Below are 19,289 nucleotides of genomic sequence, written 5' to 3'. Positions count from 1 at the left end.
TGGTCCGAAGGGGGGCCATTTGTGAAGTAACGTAGGAATGAGGAAGGGCGTTTCTAGATTCTGGCCCTGCAGGAGGTGCATACATACATACATGCGGCGCGTTTCGTAGATACAGGATCAGCGGCGTCTCGGGGATCACCAGCCATCGCTCACACACTGAGCCACGATACCATTTTGCTTCTTGGGACCAGTCTAGTTAAAATAGATGTTTCTTTCAATGTATTCTCCCACCAACGCCTTTCCACGCCTGAAATGCTCCGAACAAATAATGTGTACTGTACAAGGCGACCAAAGGGGGACAGCAACGCTTTTACTTCTTGGCCGGCTGCTGCGGCGCATCGGGCACCTTGACGTCGGCGAACTCGTCCTGGCCGATGGCCTTGATCGTGTAGACGTCTAGAGACACCGGGTCAGCTTCCAGTTTCCTGGTAGCCGGCGAGATGGAAAAGGGGGACGGCGCATCAGGGCATGACATACAGACTCCAATGGCAAAGGCGGCAATGCCGGCGCCTACCACGGCGTTCTTGAACAGGTAGGGCCTGCGGGCGCGGACGAGGGCCGGCGAGTGCGCATTCTTGTTGTAGTACGAGGCGTTTCCGCTGCAGAGACAATCGGTTAGGATCCCGGGGAACGGTTTATACGCAGGTTCCTGGGCGGTATAATGGGGGGGAGAAAACCGAGTGCGGAACTGTTTTACCTTGCCATCTTGATCTCCCTGTGCTGCAAAATGCTTTGCGACAAACGTTGCTGTGTTGGTGTCCGGGGCTGCTGGAAAGATTGCTCTGCCTGGTCCGATGGATACGATCCGGTCGTCATTCGATGGCCCGCCAAACTCGAGCTCTTGCTTTCCCGGTGCAAATCGGTACAAGTCCGGCTTGGAGACGACTGGACGACAGACCAGAGGTGGCTGTTCCTTGGCGCGACCCCGGATTGTCCCTGTCCCACTGTACCGCCCACTCCAAGCCACTGTAGCAGCAGACCAGCAGCTTCTGGGCGGCTGGTGGGACTGCTAAGGTACAGTGATACAGCGGTACAGCGGTACCTGAACAGCAGACAGATCAAAAGCCGGACAGTGGGACTGGACACTGGACGGGGTCAGCGAAGCTTTCAACAACGTGCAGCCGCGCAGACAAAGCAAGGCAACCTTCAACGCCCAAGCTTCCTTTCCCATTCCCTCTCGCGCAACCTCTCCCCATCATTCCACCAATTCTGCTCACAGTCTCGACGCGCAAACCCGCCATGAGCGCGATCGCACACACCCAGTGCCAGTAACCCACACAGAGACAACCGTCGGCTTGAATTGACCACCCAGGGCACAATCGAACCCTGCCGACACCCACCTCCCAGGGATCGTTCTGCATCCTGGTGATTGGTTCATGCACGCGGTCCTGCCGTCTGACGTTGACATCACCAGCCCGCGACGCCCGCGACGCAGCAACACCACTCGGCTCAGAAAAAAGCTATACACCACCCACGGCCCTATATTCTACACGCGCGCGCGCTCGACGTCCCTCGCAACAGTATCCAACCCTCGGCCGGTCCCCAATTCTGGATGTCCCATGCATAGATGTCCACATCTCTGCAGCCATTCGTTCTCTTGCCTAGCCATTCCACTTCTGTAGCTGCCGTAAACTTTTGCGCTGCCCGCCCTGCGCCCAGCTCAGGCTGCCATCCTGACTGAAGGGCCGCCATAACCTTCGCCATGGCGACTGACTCCAACATGTCGGTCGCGGACCAGATCCGCCAGCTCTCGGACGCCCGCAAGCTCGTCCTGCGTGACGTGAACTACTACGGCCAGGTCATCCAGGCCACCCTGCCCATCTTTGGCCCCTCGGCGCACGTCGAGCTCCGACGATGGGGTGCCGAGTTCCTGGCAGAGGCCTTCGCGTCGCCCGCCATCCAGCTGGGCCAGAAGGAGACCTTGTCGCTGTTGGTGCTGGACACACTGAAGAACCTGGTCGAGGACCCGAATCAGGACGTTCTGGTACTGCGAAGCGTGATTCAGACAGCAGCTAGTGTATACCCGCTGGCTCTACGATGGATGTACGTTGTTCCCCTGCTCCATGCCTCCGTACGTGGCATCGTAGACTCTTCCCTCGTAGACCTGGCCATGCGTGTGACTTTGTGCAAGTGCTCGACGTCCCAACGCCACGCCACGCCAGCTACGTCCATCTGCCTGGTCCACCGCCCATCGAACCCATCGAACCGCCATGCTGATCTTGCCATGCCCTCAGAATATCCAACGCTTACGATACGAACACTTGGAACAACATGACAGCCATCAAGGCGAGGATACTACGTCTGTGGGAGAACGCCCCCGCAACATTACGGATATGCTGCATCAAGTTCGCGCAAAGGGTCATTCTAGCACAGACCGCGAGTATCAACCCAGAGCCCAGGGTAAGTCCGCCGAGTACGCCGGGTATTCTCCCCAGGAGTTGCTGACAATACATAGCGGGGCGATCCTCTTGATATCTCTCTGAACATGATCCCGCAGAACCATTCCGTGCTTAACGTGCACAGTATGGAGGCCGAGGCTACTGGCCTTCTTGACAGGATGCTCGGCGCACTGCAGGAGAACAGCAGGTAAGGACAAAACGAATGAAAATTAGGCCTGTGAAGATGACAGTCAAGCTAACCATGCGGGCTTCTGCCACCCTTGTAGCGATGTCTTGGTCGTAGACGCAACCTTGAATACCCTTTCAATCCTTGTGCGCATGAGGCCAACGACCACGAATAGAGTCATGAATGCCGTCCTCAGCTTCAATCCGCTCAAGCTAGCAAATGCTCCAATGTCGCCCAAGACAAAGGTCATCGTGAGGTCCCTGGAAAAGACAGTACGGATGCTCTGCATCCATCTGTCCAGACGGTACGTCGCATCGGCTCTTTTCCACCAAGGTTACAAGCTAACACTCCATCCCAGTGATCCCAAGGGCCCTCTGGCTGCACGTATACAGCCGTACCTCGAGCGCCTGATGCAATCTCGCGCTGAAATATCCGAGGGAGTCAGCCGGAAGCGTGCCCTCACCGAACAGGCAGACGGTATCGAGGCCAAGCGTCAACGAACAGCGCCGTCCTTACCAAATCTCCAGATTACGCCTTTACCCCCTGGGCCTCATACCCTTGCGGACGTTTTCACTTTTACTCAGAACGAAGGTCTACGGAAGTTTGATGTGGCCGTCGTTCCAGCACCGCTAGCAGCAAAGATCAGTGTCAACACTATTGCAACAATAGATCCCGGATTGTTCGAAAGGGCTCTGGATGTAAGCTGTGTCAGCTCCCCGTGCATACACAAAACTAACAGAGATACGTAGGGCATTCGCAGCCGTCTAGCTGAACTACACAAGGCTGCCGAGCGGCCATTAGACCCAGACACAACTGCTTTGGATGTCGAGGATGATGACGACTACGAACCTGACTACTACGCAGCTGAGGATACGGAGCAGATTCTCAACAAGCTTGACTCTGCGCCATCATTGCAGGTCCGCGAGATGGAGAAGCCAGCCGTGCTTGGTGCCCTTGCGTTGCCTGCTTACAAACTGCCGCCGCCTCCGCCACTAAACCCAGACCAGGCTGTCAGGGTTGGACAAGGCACTGTGACTCGCGTGTTCGGTGTCATGAGCACGTTGAGTGATCCATCAACGAAGAAGACCAAGGCCGGCGTCAATAGGCTGGCTGCTAGCTCGTTCGACAAGGATTCGTGGATCACCATCATTACACGGCTGGCAACCCGTGCCGCAGCCGGCTTGAATGACATTTCCGTAAAGGACGAGGATGGCTCGAAAGCTCTCGGTGGTACCAGCCTCAGCAACTCCATCCGCGAATCGCTCTACGTCTATGTTCTCGAAGACTTCCGGAAACGCATCGATGTTGCTGTCGCTTGGTTGAGCGAAGAATGGTATAACGACCGCGTACAACAACGCGCCGCATCCGAAGACGGACGTGACGTGCCGGTCTTCTACGATAAATGGGCTCTCCGTTTACTCGATGGGTTCCTGCCATACCTCCATGCCCAGGACAAGGTTCTCACCAGGTTTTTGAGTGAGATCCCGGGCCTCAATGCCGAGCTACTGAGCCGCGTGAAGACCCTGTGCCGCGATCCCAGCATGGTTACTCTGGCGTTGACGAGTCTGTTGTACCTGGTCGTCATGCGGCCTCCCATCAGAGAGACGGCGCTCGATACCGTCCAGGAGATCTGGGTCGAGTATGAGGAGGCCCGGGCGATGGCGGGCAAGTACCTCACCAAGTGGCGCCCGGGCTTCCAGGAGCAGCAGAAGCAGCTGGTATCCGCGAACGGCAATGCCAGTCCAACCGGTGCTGGACAGCCTGTCGTGGCTACGTAGGCCGTAGCCAAGGATAAACTGGACAGGCTGAAGTGGGCCATGTGAACGGGAAGACTCATGCCTTGGGTTTCTTTAGGCGTTGCAGTTGGGGAGGACTAGCCACCACTCTAAGATTGCTGATGCCATCGAATAGAAGGCAACCCGGCCTACTGCAAAGCAATAAGGTGCCAAAGCACGCACCCAGAAAGGGGAGAAGCAGTAAAGGCAAAGATCTCGACGCACAGGAGAGCGCTAAACCAGCCTGGGCAAATTATATAACCGACGAAACTGCACAAGGGGGCCAGAGAGGCGGGCGCTAGACATCACGAAACTTGTATCATAGCCGTAGCCGGAACGCACGGGGAGCTCTACCGATACCCAAGGAGGGAAGATTTGGGCCATGCTATAGGCATCGCTACCTGAGGCTACAGCGCTGTTGCCTTTGTATTTCTTCTGATACTATGTTGCGCCAAAACGATTAAAGAAACGACGCGGTGCGCTGTACGAGATTTAACGATAAAAGAAAAGGGGAATATGCGTCGTGGGATATTGCGTAGAAGGAAGGCCCCCGAGAGGCTGTACATTGTGTTTTTCTTGTCGCTCATCGGTCGGGGTCGGCGGAATAGATATCCTGCGTGGTGATGAATGGAAAGATGTGGGACTCAGTCGTTGTAGACTAGACTGCAATGTCATTGTGGCCATAGTCGTGCCAAATTATACGGTCAAAACCGACTGCTCTTTCATTGCGACGCAGTCAGCATTCCTGCGAGGACAACACCTACATGTCTCCAAGATGTTTGCTCTCTGTCCAAGCGACCGTCAAGTGACTGCACAGGAGTTGTCCAGCATCTATGAAGTAGGGGAATCGTTGGTAATTGAGGAATGGAGAGATCCATAATTTAGCCACGAAGCCCTGTGTGCGGGCACATCTCAAAGCCTACATAGATTTGAGATACTCCGGTCAATTTATCAAACCAACTTCTCTTTTTCGGAATGAGAATTGTGATATTCAGTAGCCAGTTCCAAGTACGTTCGAAGCCAACGAGATATTCCAAGGCATGTTCTTGCTAATCTGACTTGTGATCTATTTCCTCTGGAAATCGCGGTGAACTAGACGGTCTACATTTTGTCCATGATGCACTCAATCCCAGCTATCAACAACGACGATGGCAAGACAGCTCCTGTTGCTATCTGCCCATACATCTCAGTGGCGGTTCTAAGTCGCAGCTTTCTTGCAAACAATGACGCACGCGATCCGGCATCGTGCTGATCACATCAAACGATCATGGAAGCAGCAAGCACCTGTTCAAATTTGGAGCGGTTACAATTGCAGAGCTTCATCTGCACCAGACGCCCTCCACCCACTGTGATGGGTCCTCAAGGCTGCCTTTGTGACAAGGAGGTCATCCTCGTGATATTCGCCCCAAAGCTGACCCCGTCTGCATCTACGCTGGAAGTCATGCAGCGTCCAACAGAAGCTTGAGCACAAAGTATACTGGCCATGGTGGCCGATCCTTCGGGGTATAAATTCAAGCCACTTTCTGGACGGGATAAGTGGTACGCTGCAGCAAAGACATCTTCCGAGTTGGCTCTCGACCTGCCGCAGACAGGTCCTAAAAGATGGCCTGCTCGTTTTCCAGGTGCTTCTTACTCCTGACCCGACAGAATGCCCGGTTCTACCCCAGAAGACCGTCGAAGGATGTACGAAGACATACGGTTGTACAAAAATGCACAGGAGACGATATCGGTCGAAAACAATGAACCCACAGAAATTGTGCGGATTGGTGCAGCCGTTTTGATGATCAACGTCGAGTCCGATACGCCCACCCAACCACCGATAACAATCGCGTGGGACAAAGACTTCAGCTGGCCCGAGGGCTTGACAAAATTCACAAAGCAAATTTTAAGTTGTACACCTATATTACTTACAGGATGGTATTGTCGATATCTCCAGGCCTCCCATTGACATCAATCACGTGGGGGTAAATCCTCTGTTGTCAACCTTTATAGGGCAACGATATTAGCAAACGTCAACAACACAACATTAGAAGTGCGGAGCGTTAATACGGTCGTTAATAAATACACAGTAGCTAAGACAGTATACATAATTACATCGCCAAGGCTATTTAACTGTGTTATTAGCAATGGAAAGGTCGCAGTGAAAGAAGAATATACGTTGCTCGTCGACAGCTGTTAAAGTCAGTGTTTAAGTAATTTTAATTAATAACAATAGCGTGGGAACGGGCCGTGCGCGTTGTTGTGAAAAAGCTGGAAACACATATTCATTGCGACCTATACTTCAATTTTGCCTTGTCCCTCCACGTCGTGGGAACAGCCTTCGCAGTAGTCATCGATATCATGGTCATTAAAAGAGGAGAAACATGCATTTTAAACGAAGCCTTCTAGATCCAAAGGCAATACCAATAGAGTATAAAAAGTGGCCTGGCAACTGTAGACAGCCCAGGTTGTTTACAACAGTGGTTTAGTATCTTTGTAGCTTGACCAACAATTCCAGTTTTTTTTATAGCTTCCGACGACGGTATTTGCAGCTTTCCATTGTTGCCCAAACCAGCCTAATTGTGATGTAGGACCGAATGGTTGAGCCCTGAAACGCCCACACAGCTGCTTGTGGAATAATTATCTGTGATCTCTTCTTTTCATAACAGCCATTTCAATCTCTTTTGAGTCCAATCCTCCCAATATTTCTCAATCCCACCAAGGCCGTAACGCTAATCAATAAGAGCCATCCGATCGCAGTCCAGAACACCGCTCTGTAGCCGTCTTCCAAGGCCTCTGGGCTCGTTTCATCCCTGTGTACAGACTTCTTCGTGAAGCTGTCGGCAACAAGGCTCATTATTGCTAAGCCAAGAGATGTGCCAAACTGACTGGCTGTGTTGAACACACCTCCCGCCAAGGACTGCATATCGTCAGGGAAAATTTCGCTGACAATGATCAACCCTACACAAAAGAGAACTTCTGCAGACAACTAAGTTTTTTTCAATTAGCATTGGTTCAGTGGTCGTGCTCGGCTTTGACTCACCGGCTCAAGGACCTGGGCAAGAAATGCACAGTACCAGTATGGCCAAGATGGATTAATCAATGCCATAAGAAGGCAGCCACCAGCGCATAGGAAAGAGGTGGCGCAAGCTAAGTAAGAAGGAGGCACGCGATGGATAATTGACCCGATGAAAAAGCCAAAACAAGCCCCGAAAATAAGAGACGGTAAAAGCCGAATGGATGACTGCAAAGGATCCAGATGCTGAATGTTTTGATAGAATAGCGTACAGAATAGTTCCATTGTCTGCATCACGGCATACGACAGTAGAACCACTATTAGTTAACACACGTTAGTTAGCTTTCTCGTTGATGGCCGTAGTCAAACTATTGTTAATTCAAGATGGCGAAGGAGGAAAAAGAAATAAGGGGGAAGCATCACGCTAATAACGGGAAATTGGTTTAGGTATTATAAAGATTGAAGTACTTACTGAAGCAAACGCTGGTGAATGCTATTTTTTCCCACAAACTGTTTGGTATAAGAACTGGCCATCCTTTCTTAGCGGCGAAATTCATCCACCATGTAGATGTAACCATCAAAAGTATGCTAATGATTAGTAAAACAATGTTGCTGGGCTGAGAGATCGCGTATTCAGATTCCGATAATTGTACTGATACGTACGATAGGATAGCTAAGGAAGCGGATATGATAGTCGTACCAGCCCAGTCGATCCGTGTCCGAAGAGAGTCAATGCTTGGCGGTTCAGCAAGAGTATCGGCTGGGAGAATATAGATTCCAACCGGGAAAAGGATAAAAAGGACGGCGCCGACGATATACCACCCAACACGCCATCCTACCGTGTTGGCAAATAGGCCACCGAACACTAAACCAGTCGAGAATCCCAAGTCCTGTGCGACACCAGTACATGAAAATACGATATTGCGATGGCGGCCATTCGCAATGGCGTTAGTAATGATGCCAACAGAGGCTGGTAGACAGAAAGCCACAGCAATCCCTTGCACTGCCCGAAATCCAATAATCTGATTATTGTCTTTTGCTAAACCAGCGGAGATTATGAAGACAGGCTGTAGGAGAGTTCCGCTCAAAGACCAGTTTGGACCCAATCATATCAGCCACAGCGCTGGCGACCAGAAGACACGTGCCGCTGGTAAGTCCATATACTGAGAGCGGCCAGGTCTACATCACATTCGGCATGGAGAGGTCGACTGCCATCGTAGGGATCGAAGTTGTGATCAAGCCTGACGATACGCTCGCCATGAACGTTACCAAACTTAGGTGAGTTATTATCAAGTAGGCACGAGCTTTCGGTACGTAGATTTTGCATAACGCACAGATGCGCTTCTTCCTCGCCCCTACTTCGACAGGGTGTCAGGTTCGTAATTATTCAGTCAAACCCCTTTAGATAAGCCTTGATCAACAATGCAAGACACTGCATGGCTAATCAGCTCGAGATTTCTCGATTCGCCGGCGCTTAAACTAATAAGACGACTGGTTCCCCGTCTGATAGCAAGAAGGAGCATAATATACAAAGTATACATAGCGTCATTCCCTGCATTGTGGAACTCGGAAGGATGCGGTTGGTAGCCAAGCTCAGCTAACACGCCTGCTAGAGAAAAATTCTGGTTTGCGTCTGGGATAAGACTTGGGTGATAAGGAGGGAAAAGGAATCGGGATATGGTATGCGTATCAATAATAGTTAATACAGGCACAAATTCCGTGATGTTTACGCCGAGTAAGCGTATGACTTTAAGGTCTTCTCGAATAGAATGTCCAACCAGAACAATATTTCGTAGTTGATTGCTTGCGGGCAGTAAGTTATCTTTGATAACCAGATTTTGATTGATTGTAGTTGGCACCTCGTCTGGGGTAATGTATTGCGTTTGGGCGAAGACACATTCCCGTTTCTCTTTCTTTGTTTTGAATGCTTTGCATTCAAACATGGATACTGAAATCAAGCTTCTTAAGTCTCCTCGAGGCGATAAGGAACAAATCTCTCGTGTATCAAGTTTTGCGAATGCAAGCTGTCGGATATCAGGTTTCTCGGAAGACAGGTGCAACATCTGTCGATCTGAGGCTACCTCGAGGTCAAGAGATACAAAGACAGCATCCGCCGTCAGGACGGCATCTTGACGCAGTCCTAGAAGTCGTTCTAGGTGGTTTAACCCGCCAAGTTTTGAAGGCCTTAATGATGAGGGTGCTGCAGCAGGTTGGCGACTTCCCATGGCTACCAAGAAAGGGTTTCAACTCCGGCTGGAAATTGTTGAAAGGTGTTGCAAGCTGGGCAAGAAGATGTTTCGAATCTGGCCAGAAGGTGTTAAAGCTTCGTTGGAAGGGGATTTGCGCAGAGTCCCGTAGCAACAGAGTTGCACATGTAGTTGGCTGACTCAGCAGCCAAATCATTGGCGAGGGCGCTCGGACCACAAGCCAATCCGTCCACCGTCAAGCCGACTGGCGACTATTTATTAAGGCAGCCCCATCCGCACCGCGACACATAGTTCTTCCCATTTTCTTCTTCCAAACGCACCTGCACCAACTCCTAGCTACGTGCTAGGTCTATGATCTGTTTTGGACCACTGGATGTCAACATGGGCCGGTTGGTGCAGTGGACAGCATACCGGATCACCATAGACCCCTCAGGGGATCCTGGGTCAGAGAAACCAGCGGACGTACAATGAGCCTCTAACTTTGCCTCGGCCCGCCGGGGTAGATATATCCTGCGGTGGTTATGCTCGAGGGCCTGACAAACCCTAGCGAGAAGCTGGCGACTCTGCTCCTGCTGGGGGTGAAAATCTGGAGTTCGTGGGTTTAAATCCTACACTGGCCAGCTAATTCTTTTTTTTCCAACTTTCAGATAATCTAATGTACAAATGTGTTTGTTCCGCGTCAGAGATGTTCCATATGAATCTTATCTACTAAGCGTAGAGGTGTTTACTTTAGAAAGGGATGTTTTAAAAGCCGAAAATAAAACTGGATGGATCAGCCGGCACACTCGGTCCGCGCGAAAGATGTTGCAGATATTAAGCAACAAGTCTACCGAGCGATGTTCGTATTGGCTTGGTCTTTAGAGACGATTCCTAAATCTATTATGTTTAGACGCAAATATTCTTAACAAATCAGATTGACATATTCTCCAGGTCCTTTTGTCTAAGTGGTGGTAATCTTAATAAACATGGGACATGGATAGACAATCGAACACCTTGATCGACGCACATGGCATCATCAGTTCTCCAAGTCATTCTAGAGGCACAAAGCTTGAGGGCAAGAGTCATAACCATACGCTGCTGTTGGAGACTCTCTGCATTAGTGACGTGGAAAGTTGATGGGTGGGCAAAGGAGTTATTGACTTCCCCTCAGGTAATGTATCGAATTTTCAAATTATAAATTCGACTCTTCGTGAAGTGATCAACCATTGCAAGTCATAACGTTGTTCCAAAGGACAGATGCGAAGCGAACGGGGCGAACAGTTTATCATTGCTTTCTTCAGCACCGAGAAAAACATTGAGATTGCTAAGGCCCTGGAGGAGTTTGGTAAGTCCTATCCCGATATTTCATGCCCCTTCAACTTAGAACATCTCCAGTAACAAAAATTGAGCTCTGGGAAGCCTTACATATCTCCCAAACGTGTTCACCTACAATAGAGGATAATTAACAGCGGAACTAACTGTCTAACTTCAATTAATACCCTTCACACATATAAAAAGCTCAGACATTCCACTAACTCCAGACCTCATGGTCACGGCTAGATGGCAACAGTTGGATTGGGGCCGTGTGTTCGCCTGGTAATGATGATTGATGATGCTGATCAGAGGTTCAGTGATTGCTTGCCAAAGTCTGCCAAAGCCTGCCAAAGCCAATGCTTAAAGTCTTGGGGGCGGCGCCGCAGGACGTTGCAACTGGTAAGTGTGCGCGATAAGCATTTCGCAGTGCAATGTACAATGATGGCAGTAGCTAAATTCAAAAGATCAAGCCGTACGTTGGGAGTAATAAATATAACATGTGTGTATAGGGCGGAACCCAGGATTCGGCCAGTCATTTTCCGCGAATCTGCGGAGCGCGTAGATTAAGCAATCTACGCGCTGGAGACGGGGAACAGAAAAGCAACACCGGTGGGGCACTGACATCTCCATGCCATTTCAAGTTCGACATGACGTTCTGCGGCGTCCGCAAACTCGTAAGCTACGCCGCAAGCTGCAAAGATATAAACCTTGAGGTCCTTGACAAGGCGAGAGACAGCCACGAAACTCGGAATTCGATCCGTGCAGCCAACGAATGACTTGGGACGAGGGATCTGAGCGTGGATGGAGCACTGTCGCCCTGGGGAATCATGCCAGAAGACTGCAGTTCGTGGGACCCCTTGCATGACTGTCATGACAGTTGCCAGGGGCACCCCAACTTCCAATTGGTGCAACGTCGACAGAAATGTGGCGCCCCAGTCTCAGCAGCCTCAGTGATACGCAAGGATGCGCAGATCAAGGCTTCCGGAAACAAGACAACACACACAGAAGAGACTGAGGGGGGCCCCCCATCATCAACAAGGTATGAGGTGTGCGCTGTGTGCTATGACATGGATCGGTAAATGTATGCTCAAGCCTAGTTGATTAATCTCTTGACGTGAGCGACCCTTGACACGGGTTTCCCGGGCTGCTGGAGGAGAATGCGCTTCCTCCTTCCCATACTCTATCCATATAACTTATACATCGGACGACTGAGCCTGCACTCGGGTTTCGTATAGCATTGCTTGCAGTCCATGAGACCCATTGCTGTACGGGCGTTGTGAACCATTCGCTACCAGCGACTGATCCGGTCTTTTTGCTTGCCGTCCGACGCAATCTTGATTGGAGGGGGCTCTACGTGCCGTAAACAGTTGGCCTCACTCCAGACGGGACCCAGACCCAGGCCAGGCCCATCTACACGACCGACACAGAAACGCGAGGCGATCATTCCAACGCCCGTCTGAAAAGAAGAGGGAGATTCCCATCAAGCGCCGGAAAGCCGTTTGGTGCGCTCCACCGAAACTCTAGCAGACAAACGTAGATCCCGAGACCCCTTATTTTTTCACGACACTAGCACTTTAGGCACTGAGGCTACTCGCCCGCCCCAAGGGCCCCCATAGCAATGCCCAGCAGACTGCAGAAGCCGCGCCGTGCTAGTCGCAGTCGAGGATCCTCCGTTCCAAAACATCAGCAAGACAACAAAAACGGTAAGCCTCTACACAGGACCTGCACCGCCGCTTATTACCTTTTGTCGGCTGGTCGCATAGAGTGTCTGTCTCTTGCGCATTGCCTTCTCTCCAAAATCCCCCCAAGACTCTGTTCCTCTGCCGCGGCCTTGTCTGAAACAAACACTCCGTTTTGGACCCCGTCAAGCCCTCCGGACGCCATTTTCTTTGTTGCTCGTGGCTTGGGGCCGACGCTTGTGACCCACGCGCGAATGGGCATTCTACGCCGTCTCTATGGTCATTGTTTGGCATCGTCGTTAATTTAAGCTCGTCTAAACACAGAACCGATCAGTCCGGCCTATCTCCTAGCGGCAGATGCGACGAGCGAAATCAGAACCCCGACCAAGAACACACCCGCCGACTACGGCTCCGTCCTCTCGTCCTCCCCAAGAAGCAATCAGAGAGTCAGCATGGCCGAGGCGAGATACAGCAGCACCTACGCAAACTCGCCCAAGTCTCCGCTGAACGGCAGCCAGATCCCCTCCACCATCCGCACAGTACCCAGTTTCGAGGCCGCCTCGGACACGTCCAGCATCGAGTCGCCCTCGGCGAGGAACAGTGCCTTCTCGAGCTCGGTCAACAGCAACGCCAGCGGCGCCTCGTACTACTCCCACAACCCATCGCAGTTCCAAGCACAAAACGGGTCCAGCTCACGGTTAAAACCGCCAACCTCGCACCCGGAGTCGCAGTCGCAGTCCGCGAGCAAAAGCCCCATTTTCGCGGCAATGTCTTCGAGCAACATCACAATAAGACAGAGCAACGGTACGGAGGCGAGCTCGGACATGGATGATCATGCACAGTCGGCTCGTGAAGGCTCGCCACAATGGGATGGCACCGTGGGCAAGGCTGCGCTGGGAAAGACGGGTCGGGTCATCAACAAGCTGGTTTCGGACAACGAGGCGCTAAAGCGAGATCTCAAGCTGGAACGGATCAAGTCAGAAGAGGCCAAGCAGCAAGCGAAGCTCATGGAGGACAAGATGGAGCGCATGGTGTCAGAATACGAGTCGAGGCTATTAGAAGCCAACGTTACGAAAACTCTACTGAGTCGAAAGGAGCGGCAAGTGGAACACCTCCAGATGTCCGTCGAGGCCGAGAAGAAACGGGCAGTTGAGGCACTGGGAAGAGAAAAGACATGGCGGGACGAGATGGAAAAGGGCCGCCGGGATGCCAACGTGCAGGTTGAGGAAGCCAAGACCCACGCCGCGCTCATGGAAGGCCGCTACAACGCCATCTCATCACACTGGAAAGATCAAGGGGATGAGGTGAAACGCACAGCCACGAACCTCCGTGCAGAGGTTGCAGCTATCGTCATTGAGCGCAAGAAGGACGACGAGAAGATCAACACGCTCCGGGACCTGTGCGACCAGCAAGATGGAAACATCCGAGACCTCAAGAGGCAAAAGGACGAGATAGGGGCACAATTCGAGGCCTACAAGAGGGAGCAGGAGGAGGCGCTTAAAACCATCAAGACGGCGGCCAGGCAGAGGGAAGAGGAGCAGCTGAGGACGATCGAGGAGACGAAGAGTGTATTAGGGCAGCTCAGGTGGGCGCTGAAAGTAAAGGAGAACGTCAAGGGGGCCCAATAACGAGATGAGACCCGAGAGGATCCCGTGGGTGGGCATCACGAAATAACGACACTCTTACCTGTTCCCTCCGAACAGTTCGCTTCTACTACCTCCACCTGAACCCGTATCATGCGGCTTGGGTGGCTTCGACTGTACATAATTCCCATCTGGAAACCTTTCAACTCTCCAGCTCCAGCCAAAGAGGCGGGTAAACCTTTTCTCCCCAGTCGACCGAGAGGAGGAATATTCCAGCCGATCTACAAATTCGGAGATCAGCGGGCATGATGGCATCAGGGGGTGACAAGTCGGCACCCCTGACCGGTCTGGAGGAAAACTTTTTGAAGCCCCCGGAGTCCAGGGAGTCTGGACGTACTTCTAAAAAAAAGGAGATCCAAAAGTCCAAATGAGACTTCCTAATACGAAACCCATTCAGGGGTCGGGTGCGAGATGATCAGGCCGGAAGGGATGGTCGCGGCGCTGAGAAAGAATGAAACAACCCCATATACCGCGCACGAACACCGTTGCGTTGATGACACGGTCCGTTTCCTTTGTGTGTGAGATAGCATAACAGGGAAGGGGACGGGAGCCATTTTATTTATTATGTTGCATATACCCGGTCTAAAATAGTAGAAAGGAATAGTAATTCTCTTGACTTCGATCCCAACTATCTCCATGTGTTATGTATTACGTATGACTGCGTGAATGAACAAATTGCAGGCGGAATGTTGTATATGCACGCGTACGTGCTCAGATATAGCCGTCCACACAACGATCCACGGGTTCCCCTTGGTACATAGTACTTTGTTCGGGTTTCTTCTGAATACTAAACGTTCAGTTCACGCACCTGCCTACCAAGATGGTGGCACACTGTACCTTCCCCTAACCATGCACGTTCATTCTGTGATCTAGCATATCATGCAATACCTTATGCACAATCTCGTGCTCATAGGTTCTTGGCTTCTTCGATAATTCCATTGCTCATGCATGTGGATGAGCCTCAACATCTGTGCTACACGGGCCACAACCCCAACATATAGCGTATTGCAGCGTGTTGGTCGCAGGTTAACCTCCATCGCCTTGGTGATATTAGAGACCAACCCTGATGGACGCTTACTTGCACGCCATTACACCAGGTTTCCATTCACCAAGATCACGACCCACGTCGGCGATCGTTCTGTTCGAATTTCTTAAGTACCTAGGTAGATTTTCCCAGTCTCGACTCCGAGTTGCAAACAAACTCACATCCTCACCCACAAAACACCACAAAAGGCTGTTTCTCCATCCCACAGTCTCAGCCCTCACAAGTTCTACCAACTTCTCATCCCATTCGTTCCATCGGGAACTGTCCCCTCGCTCATCTTAGTGAAGCACGGGATCGTCCCAGGTGAGGACTGACCTTGGGATTCCCACGCCCCTTCCGCAGCGTCTTCCACTCGGATGACCATCACCACGCTCAGATTTTGAGCAGGTAAGTAATCTTGCCCCTCCACTTCCCATCGCGAGATCTTCATCGCCGTGCCGAACATCATCACCCTCACCCTCCCGTGATCCACGCAAGACCAACCATTTCGGTCGCAAGCGTGCAGCTCCACGTTGCAATCCGACCGCACATTCAAGACTCCGCCACATCGCATGCGGCTACCTAGCGAGGGCACTCTGATATTGGAGCTCCACAGCCACTTACGGAACACTGACAAGCGCATGGTATCAAACCAATCCATCCCCTAAGCTGGAACTAATTGGATCAAAGCTCAACCAGACTCTGTCTGGCTCATGTGCTTCTCGCAGAAGTAGTGTCACCTACCTGAAGATGGCATACGTACCTAACGCGCAGGGACATCGCTCCATGCGCACATACTTCCCAGCGTGGACTCGCCAGCAGCTTGCTGGCGCTCAGAAATCCCCGCCAAAGGTTGCTCAAGAGTTCGGAAACAACGCTTATTCGAGTTTCTCCCTGAGCAGCAACTGGATTCTACGCCCTGAAGGCTTGGAAGAGTTCTATGCAGAACTTCGGAAAGACATTGTAGTAAGTTCAAATCACCTCGCCTTCCCGAAGGAGGTTTCACAAACTGTATTAAGCTAGAGGCCTTGTCACTGATGATTCGAGTAGAACCCCGAAGTCACATACAACATCAACAGGGGGTGCTTCGAGATACGATGTCTCCGTGGCAACGAGGAACAAATCGTGACCAGCGCCTTCAGGATCTTGAACCAGATGGTCTCATCTGAGCTGGGCAACCTTCCGCATGATGAAGTACCTCCGACTTTGAACGTGAGCGTTTCTCTCAATTCCCGGGCTCAAGCTAAGTATGAGCAGAAAACCAATAGCAACAGGATCATGAGCCTCAGTGAGTGGAGACTTCAGTCACTCAGTCATAGCGAGGTTGCTGCATACGAGTGGTTCTCTTACCCTAGTGAGATCAAGGCTCTGGGTCACAGAGCCACGTGGCGTATGCCCGAGAACAAGGCCAAGGAAGGAATGACCATCAAGAAGTTGTTCCTCGACTGCGATCCTGTTGAGTTGATCTCTAGTTCTACTGGATGTGTGGTGATGGGAGGTACTGATGGCCTCTCACTCCATTTCGGTTCTAACGAAATCTCGGACGTATCGGCAGCCTATAACAAGTTGGACGTCGCGCTGAAGTATTATGTGAGCAAAGAAGAGAACGTTAGTCACTTGTTGCAGTATGCTGACGTGTTGATAGGAGATGGAGCCCAAATTAGGAGGGACACAAGTCAATGTCCTCTACACTGAGCAGACAGATGGCAAGGCCATTACCGAAGTCGAACTTCGATACTTGGGTCAAACAAACAGGAAGCGTTATTTGACCCCTGTGTTCCTTGATCCGACCAAGTTCGCGGTGGAGAAGGACTATGAGAAGCTTTTTGAGAAAGGAAGTTTCGTTCGATCTGTCAAGGAGCCAAAGCCTGGTCATTCTGCAACTAGTGAGACATCTCCTACGATATCTCGGAAGAGCTCCAGGCACGAATTTCTTGCCTTCGATAAATGGTCGTTTTCCGACAAAGTCATGAATTGGGATGTTAATGGAGTTTCGCCGCCCAGTATCCCCCAAACGCTGGAGGGTGCGAATAGCACATGCTTAGAGCGGGTCAATCCACAAGCCGCTCCTCGAGTTCTCGAATGGGCGACCACGCTCCCAACCTTCCCGATCCGCTCCGTCGCAACGTCCACGAGTGTTGCATCTTGGGGTGCCAACAGACACAAGCAACCCACTCTCGACCACGTCGGGCATAAACCCCTTCCTATCGAGGAAGATCTCATGACTTTCGAAGAGACTACAGTGGCTACCCGTGCTGATGGAGACGAACAGCCGGGTATAGGATTGACGGCCAACCGTTTCCACCGTACTCCCATCTATCAGTCTCGAAGCGAAATGGATCCAAGCCCCCAAACCACAAACGCCAGTAGCCAAGTTCACCAGCGTACCCCGTTATCACGGGATAATCGCATCCAGAATATTAAGAACCAGCTCGTTACGCTTGGCAAGGGTACCAACAGCGCTACCAGTACTCCGAACAAGGGCAAGAAGCAACTAGAGGATCCATTCACCAATGGAGGAAATCTGCATATCCGCTCTGACGATGATCTACTTGGGAACACCGTGGTGCCGAGCTCACTACAAGCTACCAGACGGGAAGAACCCCACGATCTGTTGAGTTTCTCCCCTCATGAAACTGTGCTTCTAGCTCGACCTCTTTCTCCCATTCGAGTCGTGTCACCTGTGGAGAAGGAACCAGGTCAGTACCATCAGACCATGAAGCAAAAGGCGGCAAGTAAGACTCAGGACCGAGAGATGGAAGGAGGGTCTGCGCCTTACATTGACTCCGCCGCTCAGAAGAAGATCAAAGGGAGCCTCTATCAGATATTCGCACCGCTCCGAGTATATCAAGGCTCTGTGACGTTAAAAGCAGAGCTGGGCAGGCTATGGTTCACCAAGATCAACTACCAACATATGACTATTCCCAAGGAGCCTCGAGGTCCGCGGACATTGTCAGTACGAGAGATGGAAGATCGACTTGAGAAGCACACACAGCCTCGGGACCTCTACTTCTCGGATATCGTCAGCCTACGTGGCGAAGACATGAACTATCTCAGCAACTTGGTCAAGTCTAAAGACACATACTCAGATATGTGGCAGAGATCCAAGCGACGGGCCTTCTACGAGTTTTGGTGTATGACCACGGGCGACTACGGAGTCAAGCACTATTTCGTTCTTGAAATAGATGCCCATGACTTCTCCTACAAGCTTCGAAAAGCGGACACCAAGCAGAGCAATATCTATGTTCACTGCACCCAGCGAGACTTTGACCTTAGACTTGTAGTCGACGCGCTTCCGGATATCGAGAAGAATTGTATGTCCTTCGCTAAGGAGGTAGTCGCATCGTTGGAGGTCAAGTAAGTTTATACGAGCCCCTATGTCCACTTGTGCTGTCTCGCCAATATGACCTAATAGGCCTCAACCGGACGGCTCCCCTGTCCTGGGTTTCGTCAACTTCCGGGGCTGGGGTGTCGAGACCAAATCCGTCCGCATTCGTCAGGTTGCCACATTTCAGAACCGCGAGAACACCTGCCAGCTTCACATCACACGCGTGCAGTGCATGAAAAAGGCTATCGTCGCCAAGGGCGACGACGCGTTCCAATTCCGCGCCTACGCCGACGTCAGCATCCCCCACGACGGCATCGCCCCGGCCTGGTTCGAAGCCCACATCACCTCCATCAAAGCGGATCATGCGCTGCGCGCCAACAACAGCCTGGAATTCTTGCAGGAGGCCGAGTGGACCCCCGAGTCGCTCGACAAATCCGGCGCGTTCGACGACCTGCTTAGGACCGCCACGAGTGTTATCAAGCACATGGACGGCGTGGGCGCCTCGTGCGACAACCGCCTGGACGACCTGCGATACGGCTATCCACCCTTCACCAGGGAGGATGTGGCCATGCAGCAACGAGCCTCAGGCCCCGCAGAGTATTATTGGTAACTGGTCACTATAGAGAGCACGCCATGGCTACATGTTTTTGCGATCCTACGGAGGGAGAATGACCTCTGATTTGTATGCGGTCGCTGTAGATAGAGATCCTGCAGATGAGAATTCAGGCGATTGCCTTACTGAATTGGCGCACGATCGTTCAGCCGTGAAGGATTTGTGTG

General features: G+C 51.7%; 4 protein-coding genes across 4 annotated transcripts; 3 read left to right on the top strand and 1 right to left on the bottom strand.

Moving 5' to 3' along the window:
• Positions 1–310: 310 nt before the first annotated feature.
• Positions 311–1,704, bottom strand: JN550_008200 (uncharacterized protein; the record flags this gene model as incomplete). Its single annotated transcript, XM_049320136.1, has 4 exons — positions 311–396; positions 478–599; positions 698–1,085; positions 1,530–1,704. The coding sequence occupies 4 exons, from the start codon at positions 1,702–1,704 to the stop codon at positions 311–313; spliced, it is 771 nt and encodes a 256-aa protein (XP_049169713.1).
• Positions 1,705–1,720: 16 nt separating this feature from the next.
• On the top strand, positions 1,721–4,343 carry JN550_008199 (uncharacterized protein; the record flags this gene model as incomplete). Its single annotated transcript, XM_049320135.1, has 6 exons — positions 1,721–2,043; positions 2,235–2,400; positions 2,456–2,586; positions 2,666–2,869; positions 2,924–3,263; positions 3,315–4,343. The coding sequence occupies 6 exons, from the start codon at positions 1,721–1,723 to the stop codon at positions 4,341–4,343; spliced, it is 2,193 nt and encodes a 730-aa protein (XP_049169712.1).
• Positions 4,344–12,966: 8,623 nt separating this feature from the next.
• JN550_008198 (uncharacterized protein) lies at positions 12,967–14,142 on the top strand (the record flags this gene model as incomplete). The annotated part of the gene is made up of 1 exon (XM_049320134.1): positions 12,967–14,142. One exon carries the CDS (start codon positions 12,967–12,969, stop codon positions 14,140–14,142), a length of 1,176 nt encoding a protein of 391 aa, XP_049169711.1.
• Positions 14,143–15,931: 1,789 nt separating this feature from the next.
• Positions 15,932–19,119, top strand: JN550_008197 (uncharacterized protein; the record flags this gene model as incomplete). Its single annotated transcript, XM_049320132.1, has 4 exons — positions 15,932–16,147; positions 16,232–16,771; positions 16,827–18,538; positions 18,597–19,119. The coding sequence occupies 4 exons, from the start codon at positions 15,932–15,934 to the stop codon at positions 19,117–19,119; spliced, it is 2,991 nt and encodes a 996-aa protein (XP_049169710.1).
• Between the last annotated feature and the right edge of the window lie 170 nt (positions 19,120–19,289).

Source organism: Neoarthrinium moseri (genome assembly GCF_022829205.1).
Source record: "Neoarthrinium moseri strain CBS 164.80 chromosome Unknown scaffold34_Wmoseri_CBS_16480, whole genome shotgun sequence".
NCBI lineage: Eukaryota > Fungi > Ascomycota > Sordariomycetes > Amphisphaeriales > Apiosporaceae > Neoarthrinium > Neoarthrinium moseri.
Note: the sequence above shows the minus strand (reverse complement) of the source record. Positions and strands in the feature narration are given on the sequence as shown.